Source organism: Octodon degus, unplaced genomic scaffold (genome assembly GCF_000260255.1).
Source record: "Octodon degus isolate 3935 unplaced genomic scaffold, OctDeg1.0 scaffold00009, whole genome shotgun sequence".
NCBI lineage: Eukaryota > Metazoa > Chordata > Mammalia > Rodentia > Octodontidae > Octodon > Octodon degus.
The window spans coordinates 11752582-11767924 of record NW_004524585.1 but is presented as its reverse complement, the minus strand read 5'-3'; the positions used below and the strand labels follow the sequence as shown (position 1 = coordinate 11767924).

The window sequence follows — 15343 nt, the reverse complement described above, 5'->3', positions numbered from 1 at the left end:
AATTTGCCAGCAAGTGAAGGACATGTGTGCTATAAAACCTTAACCATCATCACTTTTCATGCATCTATGAGAACTGTTCTGTTTCAGCTGAAAATTTATTTAGTAACATGTAGTATGTATTTTTCAGTGTTCCTCTATGTTAAAACCTATGATCTATTTTATAGCTTATTCACCTAACCAAGCTCAGTGCTTAATGCTTCATATTCACTGTTAGCGTTTCAGTCTTGTCAAATAATAAACTTAAGAAGCTCCAGATGATGTACAGTCAGTCCTTCATGGGTTCCACATCCATGGATTCAACTAACCAAGGACTGAAAATATTTGGAAAAAACTGCATCAGTATAGAATACATACAGTTATTTTTAATTTTCATTATTACCTGAACAAAAAGTTTGATAGCTATTTATTCACTTGGTAGTTACATTAGTTATTACAAGTAAACCTAGACATTATTTAAAGTATACAGGGGCATGTGATAGGTTATATGCAAATACTATGCCATTTTATCTAAGGGACCTGAACATCTATGATTCTGGTATCTGTGGGGGGGTCTTAAAACTAATCTTCCATGGATACAGAGGAACAACTACATATGGTCTCAATAAGAGTATTAAAGGTTAATATGATCTTATTCCTTCATACTCCAGAAACTAAAGAAACTTTACATGAGGAGTGAGTAAAAGGAGCAGGAGGAAAACAAAAAGGAAAAAGAGATTTTAGGGTTCTATTTAGGGAAGCAGACTAACCCCAAGAACTCAACACCAATTTCCACAAATTTGTTACAAGTTTTTGACCAAAGGTAACTTTGCATTACTTTGCTCTCACTATTCTTTTTGGAGTCTAGTCATGTGCCATCTACCAGTCCAACTCAGCACACCTGACCTCCCGGCACAAGATTTCTCTGTGCACCTTATCACATGGCTGCACGGGAACTCGTATATTCTAACCTAGCTCACAGCTTTATAACCAATTAGCAATCTGACAATTTATCCTTGAAAACTGAACTTTGAACTCTTTTGACAGCCCTCTGTGGCTCTCTAATAAGCAATGAAAATGGAACATCTCTGCTGTGAACATCTTTGCATTACCTGCCTCCTTCTCAGTTTCTGACTCAGAAGCTTCATCTTCACCTTCCTCTTCCTCTGAACTGGAGCTACTGGATTCTTTGTTTTCTTCCTCCATTTCTTGGGATTTCAGTGTCTCTTCCTCATACAGCATCTTCTCTTTGCTAAATTAAAGATAAAATTTGAATGCACGTCTGAAGTGACAAACCACTTATGTTCAATGACAATCAGCTACGATACAGTAAATCAATCTATAAAGTTGTATGTAGAAGCAACTGCAGAAACATTCAAATCCTCTTCGATATCTATGTGTTATTCTGTACACTGTTTTTTTCCAGATTAAGATTTAGTTTTTTCAGGGTATGACTTGAGATGGACTTAGTAACCCATAACAGTAATCTCAACTACTTGAACGGCTGAAGCAAGGAGACTGTAAATCTGAAGCCAAACTAGGCAACACAGTAAGAGAAAGATCACAAGTTTGAGGTCAGCTTGGGCATTAAACAACTTACCAGACTCTGTCTCTATTATGGGCTACTGGACTCTTTTAGAATATTTTGCTGAGTTTACACACCTATAATATTCAAATAACAGAACTTAACAAAAAAAGGGGATACAGATGAATGTCCATTTTGTATCTGTGTATTCAGAGTGGTTAGGATAGATATATAGTTACATTCTCTTAATGAATAGAGGGATTTGTTTTAATGGTGTTTGTAAATAGGATATCATGTCCACATCTTGTACAGCAATTAACCACTAGGAAGAATGTATGCAATGTTTTAATTATTGAAACTGTCCTACCAATTTGGTTTGAAACTCTCATTGCTATTTGTTTCTCAATAAAATTATGGAAAAAAATAACTACTATGAAGATAACAATATACAATGTATTAATTATTGTAACTGTCCTACTGACCTGTTTTGAAACTGTTTCATTGCTATTTCTTTCTCAATAAAATTCATTAAAAAAATAAAATATTAAAATAAAACAAAAAAAATTACTACTTTCTCAATAAAATTAGTATTAAAAAATAAAATAAATAAAAGGACTTGGAGATGTGGCTCAGTATGAAGGCCCTGGGTGTAATCCTTAGTGCTCCACCACCACCACCACCACCACCACACAGACATAGAGAATATGGCAGAAGGAGATAGGGCCTGGTTATCTTACAGGGAAAACTACAAATTAGAAAACAGGGGCAGATAAATATTTTTGAAAATCATTCAACAAATATTTACTGAGCACTTTCTACCTGCCAGCAATCATACTAGGCACTGATATAACAGAGTCAGTAAGATGGACATGGTTCCTGGGCTTATGGAACACACAACATAGTAAAGAGAGCAAAAGATACCAAGAATGCCCATAGTAGGACAGAAGAAATGCTGCATACATACAGCCTCAGTTAACTTTAAATTTAAATCATATTCAGGTGTCTTCAGTGCTTCCTCCCCATATCAATGCCATCTCCTTTCTCACAAACTTTCTTTCATGTGTGAAGGTCATTTGGCTAAAGTCAAACAGTTTCTTCATTTTACAAATTCTTAATATCTTCTATATAGCCAAGCTCATCCACCCCTCAAGCCTAAATATCTTACTTCTTAAAGAGTCCACTGTGCAACTTGCTGTTCAGGCCTGATTCAATGAGCTTATTCCGTGTTTCCTTTTCACTTCGAAGCTAGAAATTGAGAAAACAAAAAAAAAAGGAAGTAGTTGACTGCTGGTGAGAAATCAGTAGTACTGAGAAGCAAAAAGATACCATCATTATGAAAAAGATAGGATCAACAGTGAAGAGGGGTTAGGGAAACTGAGGAAAACAGAATCACATCAGTTGACTCTGTAGAATAAAATGCCAGAAGAAAAATCCTCATCCAAGGTAGAAGAGAAAAGTCAGTGTTGAAGCATTGAGAAAGCTGCCTAGTTCAAATACCCAAGCTGAATATTGCAAAAAATCCAAGCTTCTGTAATTCCAAAAACCCAGCAGGAATTTGGAATTTGTTATGATCCATTTAGTGAAATAAGCTGGAAATAGTTCTAAAGGAAGCATAGGTACGAAATAGTAAATAAGTCCCTAGAGAAAACAGTCTGATATTTAGGTACACACTCTACACAAAATGTGTTTATAACCCTGGAATCTAAACTTATGCAGTATACAAGGATAAATATCATTCCTATTAGTATAAAAATGCTATTTAGTAAAAGTGATATTGACATTAAAAACTGGGCTGGGGAGACAGCTCAGTGGCATAAGCACCTACCTGGCAAGCACAAGGTCCTAGGTTTGCTCCCTAGTACTACAAAAAAACCCACAAAAAACAAAAAACAAAAAAACAAAACTAAATATACTAGACTAACAATATATAGGCACTCTACTATTTTTTTAAATTTCTATGTAAGCCTAAAAATTATTTCAAAATAAAAATTTTCAATTAAGGCTATAAAAGAACACATACAAAAAACTACATAAAATATATATCTTGAATTAAGAAGGCTGCTACTAAACAAAACTACTACCATAATACTATAATTAGAAAGTCTCAGCTTTCAGTAATTCCTGATTATTTAATAATGAAAACCAGATGAGCTAGTTTTGTTTCAGTTTTATATATCCGACTTTCCCACTGAGTTTTGAGTACCAACAATCTTTGCTTTACTATCCAGACATTAGCTAAACATACCCAAGGTTAGAGATGGTAGACTTTTCCCAGCTTCCTAATTTTCTGACTCAGAACTGTCTTATATCCTACATTTGTCCCAAACTTAAGTTCATATACCTTGTGCCAAAGCACATGGAAAGGAAAAAAAAAAAAAAAAAAAGGCCAGTGACTGGGAAGGAGGGCATCCTATCCTGTGGTTGAATTTTATTCTCCTCACTCAAATTATTTATCTTTTTTTATGGGTAGAAAATGTGACTTATTCACTCTTCATCTATGTAGTGAGAGGTTATTTCCCGTTCGACAGCCTATACATGGGAACCACATTTACACAGGTCTCCTACAGAGCATTGGGCGAAACAGCACATGCAACAAGACAGGAAGATTTAAAGTAAGGAGGAGGGAGAAGAGGACATAACTCTGGATGGTTGACGAATCTGGAATGAATATAAATTACTGATGAATAAAAAATGATAAACTTTAGTATGGTGTTTGTTAAGAAAGACATTTATTCCTCTTTGTAATCAATCTGTTTTAAATAAAAAATATTCCGTTAGTCAATTAGCAAAGGAAAATACGCTATGGTGTTCTTTATTCTGGTACTTCCTATTTGGAAAAAAAAATCTGACTTGAATATATTCACTTCTAGAATTCAAGGATTATCACCAGTTTCTGTTCTTGCTAAGCAGCTTGAAAGCTAGCTTATAATACGCAAATTTTAATAACAGGGTTTCCAGGATGCTTCCTTCTAACAGATTGGTAATAGTTCCTCAATGAAATAACTTACAATTCGGGAATAAAGATATATCTAGTTCTGCGCTCAGCAAACATAATTAAAGCAAGCGTCTAAGAAACCTAGTGCGGAATGCAAACTCCTGGAAAAACTTTAAAAGCATTGACCAGAGACTCACCACATTCTGCTTCTTCTGAAGCATCTCCAAGTGTTCCACAAGACTCTCATCAGCCACATCAAATGGCGTCTGGCCCTAGCAGAGAAAGGGGGGACCATGACTGACAGAAAACAGTAGCAGTGCTCACATGACTTTAACAGGAATGCCTCAATATTTACTTTCTGTCTTTGATTCTACTGATATAGAATAACCTTCATTCAAAGTGCTTGGGGCTAGAAGTGTTTTGGCTTTATTCAGATTTTGGAATCTCCACAGAGATATAATGAGATATTATCTGGACAATAGACCCATTTTTGTATACATTGTATGCAAACAAACTGGAAAAGAAAAACAAAGGACTGAGGATTCCAAGTTCTAGTGGCATGTCTGTCCTTCATGTGTTTTGTGGCCTTGAGCAAGGCATCAGCTTTTCTGTTTATTTTTCTCAACTGGCAAATGAGGATCATAGTATCTATTACATTTACCTCAAGACACTGTTGGGAAGTTAAAATCATTCAACATGTAAAAGCCTTAAGAATGAAATTTGGGCTCAGGACCAATAAAAGGCAGCTAAGAACATCTAATTAAAAGACCAAGTCTCTGGATTCCTGCAAAATCAAGAGGCATAAGGGAGAATTGTACGGGCCTATAAATTGCTTGAAGTGATCTTTGAAACTGAAGAATCTTTGTTGCTGTAACATTTTTTAATGACTTAATGTGAATAAAATTTATCATTAAAGGACTTTGCATTGAAAAGTAATAAAATTGTTCAGAACTTATTAAAGATTATGACCTTAAGTTTCTTAGATTAACCAAAGCTCATTTTTTATGAAGGAAAACCATCTTCTATTTTTATCCTATTTGTTTGTTTTAGGGGCTTCAGCATAGAATCATACGACTAGGTTAGTGGAGTTTTTTCATAGCAAACATGTCTTTCTGTTAATAGCAGAGATGGGGGTCAGGTGGTAGAAGGCAATATCATAGCTACCAGTGGTGTATTTTTCCCTACAGTAGTCATCTGACATTAAACAGAGGCTCTAGGCTTTTTGTACCAAGAACTAGGCCACAATCTCACACTAGAAGTACAGGCTCACTAACCAGTTTGTTGCAAATATCCATGTCACAAAGCGCTTCTGCCAGGATGGAGCAAGCCTCCTTCACTCCCCAGTGTGCAGCCGCATGGAGGGGAGTCCAGCCATCATGATCCTGAACATTGAGTTCATAGCCAGCCTGAATTAAAAGTCTAAGAAGAAAACCCCAAATAATATACTTATCTCCTTGATTTCATAGTTTCTGTCTTACCAAATAAGCTGTTTAACATTTATTCCTGCCCTATACAGCATAACTCCAGTTTCATAATTACTACTTTGAATACCAATCAAACATCATTACCAATCCCCTCCAAAAGATCACACAACATGGTATTTCCTATATGTGTCCATGTTATAACAATAAAATGGGTGTGTGGGGACAGCTATATAACTGAGATTAACCAAAGCCTAATTCAGCTAGCCAAAGCACACAACTCTACCATAGAATATGTTTTCTATTTTTCAATAAAGGGAGAAATTAACATATAAAATGAAGATTTACATCTTCAGGGTTATTTCCCAAACTAGCTTTCTGGTTAATCTGACACATTACATGATTATTGTAGAATCTCAAAACTCCAAGTTTACAAATATTATCTGCAGAGTACTCATGCAAACTATAAAGCTATAGTATGAATGTCAAGCTCAGGTAGATGTGGAGTTCAACACACTGCCACATGTACTAGAAATTCTATATTAGTGCATAGTATGAATGTCAAGCTCAGCTATATGTGGAGTTCAACACACTGCCACATGTACTAGAAATTCTAAATTAGACAGAATATAAAGGACTCCAGCAGCAAGTACATTTACACTGCTTTTAGCAACCAATGTGTTTGAGAAAGCCTGTCCACATTAAGCACCAAGAGCTACACAAAGTATGTATGGATGCAAGGAAAAAAAGAATAGATAAAGTAGTGAAGTCCAAATCCCTCATGTGAATTTGACTATGCTATTCCAGGTGAACACTGCACAGTCAAGGTCTATAGAATTGATCTAATGAGCCAAAAAAATTACCTAAGTTAAAAAGGACAAAATAATCACCAGTATGTCCTATATTACAGATCACAAGAAGAAAAGGTTGTAGGGAAATTAATGACAAGTTCAGAGGGGAGAGAGGTTACTTCAAACCCATTACACCTCAAGTCTATTTCACATCATACATGTTAGAGAGAGGCTACCAGGGTAGTAGGAGCGAGGTGGACTATCCACAATACGTGAGGAAAAAAACTTGTATGATCAGAGAGGAAATTAACAACAACAACAAAAAAGAAAAGACATCATATTGAAAAGTCTAATTTACTCTCTGTTTCCAAAATTTATCTCTTCTCCAAGAAAGCCAAAACTGCTTCATGTAAATGGACAATACCTGAGGACTTCAGCGTAGCCCTTGGCAGCAGCCACGTGGAGGGCTGTAGCCCCTGAGCGAGCCTGCCTCACATCTTCTATCTTCCCACTGTTGAGCCACTGGCGGGCATCTTGTAACATCTGCTGCTCTTCTTCCTTTCTTGACTGTTCTAGATCCACTCCTATAAAAGCCAGACACCAGACAGCCAGCATTATTATTAAAGTTCCACATAAGCCTCACAAGATATTTCCTTAGATTCAAAACACATCATAAATATAACCACAAATAACAATTTGGACAAGTTGAACATTATCATCAAGTTGGACATTATCAAATTTAGAAAAACAATGGCATTTGTACATTAGTAGTCTTAGTAGGGTTAAACTATCAGGCTAAATATTATGTGATGCAGTCCCATGAAGGGAACAAAACTAAAACTGTTTGCAATAGAACATAAAATCAAGGGGGCCTGCCCCTTAGCTCAGTTCTTTAAGTGCCTGCTTCAACAAAGCCATCAGGCTCAGGTTGCTGTGGTTCAATCCCCAGCACTCAAGCTAGCCAAACCTGCCCTGAAGGCATTCTGAGCCAGCAAAAAAAAAAAAAACATAAAATCAGAAGAGGAAATATTTTACTTCATAATATTTGTACAATGCTATAAATTTCAAAGTCCTTTTACATGTTAAATGATTTTAGTTTCCCAACAGTGTTTTGAGGTAAATGTAATATATACTATGATCCACATTGCCAGATGAGAATAATAAACATAGAAAAGTTGGTGCCTTGCTCAAGGCCACAAAACACATCAAGGACAGACATGCCACTAGAACTCTGGAATCCTCAGTCCTTTGTTTTTCTTTTCCAGTCACTATACCTATATGAGGATATGAAAAATCTTAGTTTCAGATATGATGTACTTTTAAAAACAACTACCCCTGAAACTTTTTTCTACATATATATAAAAGCACTAACCCTGAAAGCTATGTATAATCAGTAATACAGGAGTGAGTGATCTACAACTTAAAAACCAGTCTACTTTCAAGGAGACATAAATTTTTTTTCCCAAAAAAGGATCATGGAAGTCAGAAGTGGTGGTGCATGCCTATAATGCCCAGCTACTCAGGAGGCGAAGGCAAGAAGAATGCGAATTTAAGCCCAGTCTAGGTATTATGGGGGGGGGGGATCTTGTCCCTCCCCCCAAAAAAAATTATAGAAAAGACTAAGGAGGTAGCTCAGTGGTACAGTAGTTGCCTAGTATGTGCAAAGCCCTGAATAAAATCTCTCATAGTGGGACACCCCCCAGCTGCCCAAAGAGCAGCATTATGAAGGGACTCTGAGGGTTCCTCCCTTGAGCCAATAACGTTCCAATGATGACAGGCTAAAGTAGGAGCATTCCTCACTATATAATATAATAACATGTTCCAAACACAAAGCATACCCATTCAAAGAGTATTTATGCCCATTAGCAGTCTTTATATTTGATCTGTTACCTCTCAGCTTTTAAATAAGAACCTGTGAATTACTTATGGATTATCTGTCTAATCTGGGGAATGGATGGGATGAAGAAACCTACTTAAAACACACCAGAACTCCACACACTGAAGAGTTCACAGTGCTGCAGAGACAGGCATACGTAGGAACACCTGCTCTAGTATAGCATGTGTCTTAACTGAAAAGTCAGCCAGCAAAACAGAAAAGGTAGATTCTCAAACTAAGACCATTTTTAAAAACTAGTTAAAATACATGATTTTCTAAACCTAAATATGTATCTCAGGAGATGAAACTAAGTGAGACAAGAGGGTAAACCAAGCACAAAAGTCTCCAATCCAATAAGGCACAAAAAAATTATATACAGAAGGCAACAAAAACAACAGCTGTTGTGGCCGGGGAGATGGCTCAGTGGAACAAGCGCTTCCCTGGCAAGCTCAAGGGCTTGAATTCAATCCCCGGTTCTGCCAAAACAAACAAACAAACAAACAAACAGCTGTTGACACTATTTTAAGGTAAGCTCCATGTGTTTTCTATAAAGGGCCAGATATTACATATTTTAATAATTTGTATGCCAGTCATTTGATCTATCAAAACTAGTATAAACAGCCCTCAGTATGCCAAAGAATCACATCAAGAAGGGCCACTGGAGCTAAATCCTTCAAGATTAACCACAAATTGTAGATAAAATTGTTTAGCAGTGCCCTCCCCACTAAATCACTGCAACTCACCTACAGAGTTCTGTTTTGGTTTCAGCAGAATTCCTAAGACCTGTCTTCCCTGCTTTTATTTTAGACTGAAAGAAAGTAGGGGCCTCTACTAAGAGAATCCTATCATACTCCCTGAAATGAATTCTTCCGAAAGTACAAAGAAAGAATAAGCATTACTAAAGTAATGGATGTTATCTTCTGCTAATGACATATATATTCTTCTAAATTCCATTCATCATCATAATAAATTCACAGTAATTTTCATGGTTAGTATAGTTAAAGATCATTTCAGAGTTTACAGTATCTTTTTTTTTTTTTTGTACCAGGGATCGAACTCAAGACAATGCACTTGCCAGGCATGAGCTTAAGCTGCTGAGCTATCTCCCTGCCTACAATAAGTATCTTTTTTTTTTTTTTTCAGAACCGGGGAAAAAAAAGTTTCAAAAAGTTTTTGAACTCAAATCCTTGCATTTTCCAGTCAAGCGCTTATCCTATTGAGAAATCTCCCCGGCCCCTACAGTAAGTATCTTTATAAGCACCATTTTTAGTTTTCTTCAAAAATAAATGATACAGGGGGGCCGGGGAGATGGCTCAGTGGATTAAACGCTTCTCTGGCAAGCGCAAAGGCCTGAGTTCAATCCCCTGTTACGCAAAAAAAAAAAAAAAAAAGAAAGAAAGAAAAGAAAAAGAAAAAAATAAATGATACAAAGTCACAAAAATAAATTAATGAATATGGTCATGCCATATCCCATTTATTTCTTTGGATCCTGAGTGTATAAAATCCAACTAAAGTGCACACAGTAAGAACTGTGGCCATCCCTCATCAGGTCACCCCAATTATATAATTAGGCATATAACCTCAAAATGGCATTTGGTGTATTCACGTGTGATTAAAAGGATCTGTGATATCAAGAACCAATAATTGATGCTGTGCATTTAGAGTTAAACCTTTCCTGTCCTGTGATGATCAGAAAGTCTACACAGGGAGCGGACTGTGTGCTGTAAGGAGTGGTGCTACAGTCTCCTCTAGCTCTGCCAATTTCCTGGGTTACCTTGCTTCTTCACTTGTTCTAGAAGAAGATCCTTCATAGCCGGCTCTTCTGCAAGGTCAGAGGGGACCTCACCTTCACTGTTCACCATACCCACACTTGCTCCATGGTTAATGAAGTACCTACGCAACAAGACCCAGGATACAATATTATTTCTCAATCTAATACAAATTTATACTTGTGCACCTGAAGTTCACTGTGGAGCAGGGACCTATCTGGAGATTTAAATATGGTCCTGATAAGGTAATGTAGTCAGGGTTTACAAGGGAATGTATAATTTATAGTTATTTTATAGCATTCACCCAAAGAGTGAAATGCAAAAGAGTGCAGGAGATCTCTCCACATACTAGAGACCCAAAGAATCCAGCTGAGGGCCTAGAGCCTATGGCAAAGTCTCATGCAAATCTGTATTAGGGATCTGCACAGGGAAGGCCCAAAGATCAGTGCTGGAAGCTAGAGAGGCTGTGCCAGTGGGATGAAGGGTCTGTGCCAGCAGCTGAGGGATGTGCATCGCAGCCAGGAAATGATGCTCAAGATAAGCATCCTGATCCTCAGGAACAGGGAAAATCTGAGCTCCCCCAATGATGAAAAGAGCTGAGTTCATATTTGGAAAACCACAGTACTTCTCTGCTTCTTGGAGAATCAACAGCATACCATCTTCACCTCCAGTTCTGCTTTTATGCTGTTAGCAGCAATCCTCAGGTGAGCCTTCCACACCCAGCACTATGCTGATTCAGTTAGTCTGGGTATTACAAGTTGATCATTAGTTAATCTACCACAGGTATTTAATTTCCAATGCCCTTAGCTTTTAATCATTAGGATGGGAGGTTTCTCTAGTTCCTGGCAAATGTAATGTCAACAAGATTTCTTTCATATCTGTATTCCTATCCCCTACACTTTCACTTCCAGGAAGTATCAAAACACTCTGTAAATCCCATAGTGAAGGCATGTAGCCCTTAAAACTCACCTATTCCAGAGGCACAGATTCCCAAATGGACCTACTGCACTTAGAATTCTAGGAATGAAAGCAATCCCTTAGGAATTATGTAAATAATTACTTCTCATAAAACATTCCTGGTGCTACCCTAGAGGTTATTAAGTAGTGTTCTGTGGGTAAAAAGAATAAAGTATGTATTAAAATTTACATGAATCCTCCTAAATTATACCTCCACAAAACTCTTCAATGGCTATCTTCTTTAAAATTTCTGTACTCTTGGGGGAAACCAGATCACTGAAGAAACATCAAAATGCTAGCTAGGATCTAAATCCACACAGAATACTCGACCTTAAAGAAGGAATAAGCTGATAATTTTAATAACTTACATGGATCCCTTTTATTTTCAAGGTACGATCACAAAAAATGATATCCTATGTCTTAGGCAAGATTATGAATAAGCAGTGTGGGTACTGTTATTCCCTATATATACACTTTAAGAAACTGAGTTTCACACACAGTAAGTCATTTGCTCAAAATCACACAACTGACAAATGGCGAAGGCTATCACTAGTTTTTTGGTTTTTTTTTTTTTTTTTTTGCGGAACTGGGGGTTGAACTCAGGCCCTTGTTCATTCTACTGAGCCATCTCCCCAGCCCCTATCACTAGTATTTTGAACAAGTCTAGTTCACCTTGTCTCTAGCTCAAATTGTTTCTGGGTCAGTGAGTATCTCAATAATTCTGAGAATTCTAAAAAATATTCATTCAGAAATATTTAAAGGGGAAAGAAAAGTTATACATATTCTCCTTTAATCCATTAACAATTTCATAAATATTTAGTTTTCCACCACTGTGTTCAAAGAAACATATTTTAGGCATTATAGGATAATTTAAAAATATATATACAGCCACTTTATTCAAAGAATCGATAGAGGAGAAAGAATAAAAATTAGATTAAGACCATGTGTTTTCTTTCTCAGTGTCTAGAACTTGGTATAACAGAATTCAAAAAATGCTTGTTAATTCATAGGTCAATTTCACAACAGAAAGCCCAAAGGCATTCACAGTTCACCTACTCTTCAACTATTTTATTCTTCGCCTCACAATCTTAGAGGATGAAATACCTTTTTCAATTTCAAAATAAACTCCTTCTATCTGTATTCTCAAATCTATCAAAGACCCCTTCAATACTCCATAATTCAATAGTTCCTCTCTTCTGGTTCCTTCCCTTCAGGCTAATGGAACATTTAACTACACCTCTCTATCCTCCCCCAAACAAAATACAAATAATATACACTGCAAACACATAATAAATGTTGGTTGGATCAAACTGTATATTCTAATCAAAGGAATCATTTACTAGCTAAAATATACCATACTTTCATTCAGAATTTCTCCTTAGTTCAAACTGTCTCCTGTAACTGAACAGAACATATTTTTTTGTCTTTTCTCTTGTAGATATCTTCAACATCTTTCAAGATCCACTTAAAATACTTTTGTCTTCAAGAAACCTTTGCCATCCTAGCCCTCAACACTAATTCTGGACCTCTGTCATGACATACACTACACTCTAATGTAACCACTCTACTACTTGAAACTATCAGAAGGCAACAACTGTGTCCTCCTTGCTGTTATCACTACCAGGGTATCTGGCACTTCTTTTTCTCCTAGAATTCCATACATACTGTTTTAATTAAATGAAACTATCTTTAGCTTTTTGCTCTAACATCTACCCATCCATTGCGGATCAAGCCACAATGTCACTTGGGTATTGTTATGGTTGATTCATTGTGTCAACTTGAGAAGTTTAGAAGCCTAAGTAAGTAACTCGGCAGGGGGCCAGAGTCCGTACTTTGTAAACATCCTGATCTGTGCAAAAGGAGGGCACAGAAATGGCATGAGTGCTATACCTGCCCAAGGAGCAGGTAGCTGGCATACAATAGAAAGGAGGAAAAGAGGCTTGCTCCTCCTTTTCTGCTCTTGTTTTTGCTGTCTTCTGCTACCTTGAGCAATTGCCCCTCACCATGCTACCCTGCTTTGGAGCTGATTATGGACTGAAACCTCCACAAACTGAGTTAAATAAACCTTTCCTTTCTTAATATTGGGTGTCAGGTATTTTGTCTCAGCAATGAGAGAAAAGTAAACAACAAAGGTATACAGGCCTCTATTTTTTCCTTCTCTGACATGTTCTTAAGCTCATTAAAAAAAAAAAAAAAAAAAAAAAAGGACTGATTTCTAGAAAATAATCTGGCTCACCATTTTTCCATTTTCTTCAATTTCAGAAAACAATGTCTGGGGAGATAGCTCAGAGATCTAAGAGCCTGCCTGTAAGTGCAAGGTCCAGAGTTTGATCCCTAGTACTGCATGCTGTGCCAGCCCTGGAATCCCAAATGCATGGTGGTGCATCCCTGTAATCCCAGTGCTGGGGAGGCTTAGACAAGAGGATAACTATGAGTCCAAACCGCATAGTGAGACCCTGTACCAAAAACAAAACAAAACTGAAAAAAAAGCAAAAAACACCTCTTCAGTTTTACACTTCTGCCTGAAGAATAAATATCCACCTATGAAACTGTATCTATTTTACCTGAGAATCCTTATAGTTGCCCAGAGGCTCAGAAATTACCATTAGCTCATCACATATATATCCTTGTCCTTCCAATCCTTACCACCCTTACTAATGCATCACTGATAAAAAGTCTTTTTGTTACTATTTGTAAGGGAGAAAGAAAGCAAATGAAAATTAAGAAAAACTCAGAATAAATTATCAACTCAATAAACTATAAAGCTAAACCAAATGCTATAGTCTTAGGTTACTCTGCTGTTTTGAAGTTAAACAGTGGTCATAATAAAAATAGAAGGCCACCCAAATAATGAGTGTCAAGTCTGAACACTAATTAAAATGAGAAAAAAACAACTTCAAAGTCTCTTTTTTTGATGTATCATACAAACTACAAACATAAGACAAAAGGATTATCATGGAGCATGAAATACAATATACTTGATTCTCCCTGGAAACCCGATTTACCTTTTACTCATTTCCACTTCCTTGAAAGTTTGAGTTCCTAATGATCTTGGGACTAAGAATACAAAATCTTACAATACAAAAAGAAAAGTGACAAGATGACTATGGATTGATATTATCTAAACTACTCTTATTGGCCCTAAGGTAAAGCAACCAAGTTGAATAAATACAAATAATCAGATTCTTTCCTACTGCATAAAAAATTAATGTCATACATTGCAAATAAAAATGATATTAAACCAAAACTTGTCTAATAATAATGTGCATAATGACAGTTTTTTATATTCAGAACTTCATTTCTCTTTTTTAATATTAATTTTATTGAGAAAGAAACAGCATTGAGACAGTTTCAAAATAGGTTAGTAGGGCAGTTACAATATTAATACAATGCATATTGTTGTCTTTGTAGTAGTTATTCATAGTACAAGATGCAGATATGATATCTTGTCTAAACACTATTAGTACAAATCTTTCTTCTCATTGAACTAAGAGAAAGTAGCAGTATATCTATCCTATTTTGTATACAGATATACATATATATACATATATATATATATATATATTTTTTAAACTACAAAATGGTCCTTCACTTATATCCCCTTTTTGGTTTAGTTTTGTCAGAGATGGGTATTCCCTTGCCATTCAAATATTGTTTGTGTGTGAATTCAGCAAAGTAATCCAACAAATCCAGTAGTCCATAATAATCGTGGGTTATCCGCAGGGCTGGCAATGTCAGAAGTTGTTGACTTGAGCTTTTTATAGCTCAGCATATTAATACGGCTTTACTTTTTACACTTCGGTTTTGTACTTTTCTGTTGGATGGTTAAGGCCAAGATAAAGCAAGACCTATATAAAAAAAAATGTAACTTTTGTATCTGACAAGGTCAGTCAAATCCCCTCAGGATTTACCCTGAAACCCTGTATAACAGTTTGTAGATCTTTTGTCAGTGTCAGCCATGTGGCTGAGTCACAGCCATTGCTTGACCAATTTGCTCTCTGTGAAAGCCTGAGAGAATGTTTTCTCTCCATGTGACTCTCCTTAGGTTCTCCTTAGAACCTTGCATTTGCCAGGCAAGCATTTATTCCACTGA

The 15343-nt window shown here is 36.4% G+C and overlaps 1 protein-coding gene across 7 annotated transcripts in view; it reads right to left on the bottom strand.

Moving 5' to 3' along the window:
* Nucleotides 1-15343, bottom strand: part of Ppp1r12b (protein phosphatase 1 regulatory subunit 12B) — a 237878-nt gene that overhangs the window by 162101 nt on the left and 60434 nt on the right. For all 7 annotated transcript variants that reach the window (XM_023708000.1, XM_023707991.1, XM_023707997.1 and 4 more), the window contains exons 3-8: nt 10299-10417; nt 7073-7232; nt 5711-5855; nt 4634-4708; nt 2667-2746; nt 1089-1228 (exon numbers count right to left, since the gene is read on the bottom strand). In XM_023708000.1, the coding sequence (XP_023563768.1) occupies nt 1089-1228; nt 2667-2746; nt 4634-4708; nt 5711-5855; nt 7073-7232; nt 10299-10417 (719 nt within the window). The remainder of the gene's footprint in view (nt 1-1088; nt 1229-2666; nt 2747-4633; nt 4709-5710; nt 5856-7072; nt 7233-10298; nt 10418-15343) is intronic.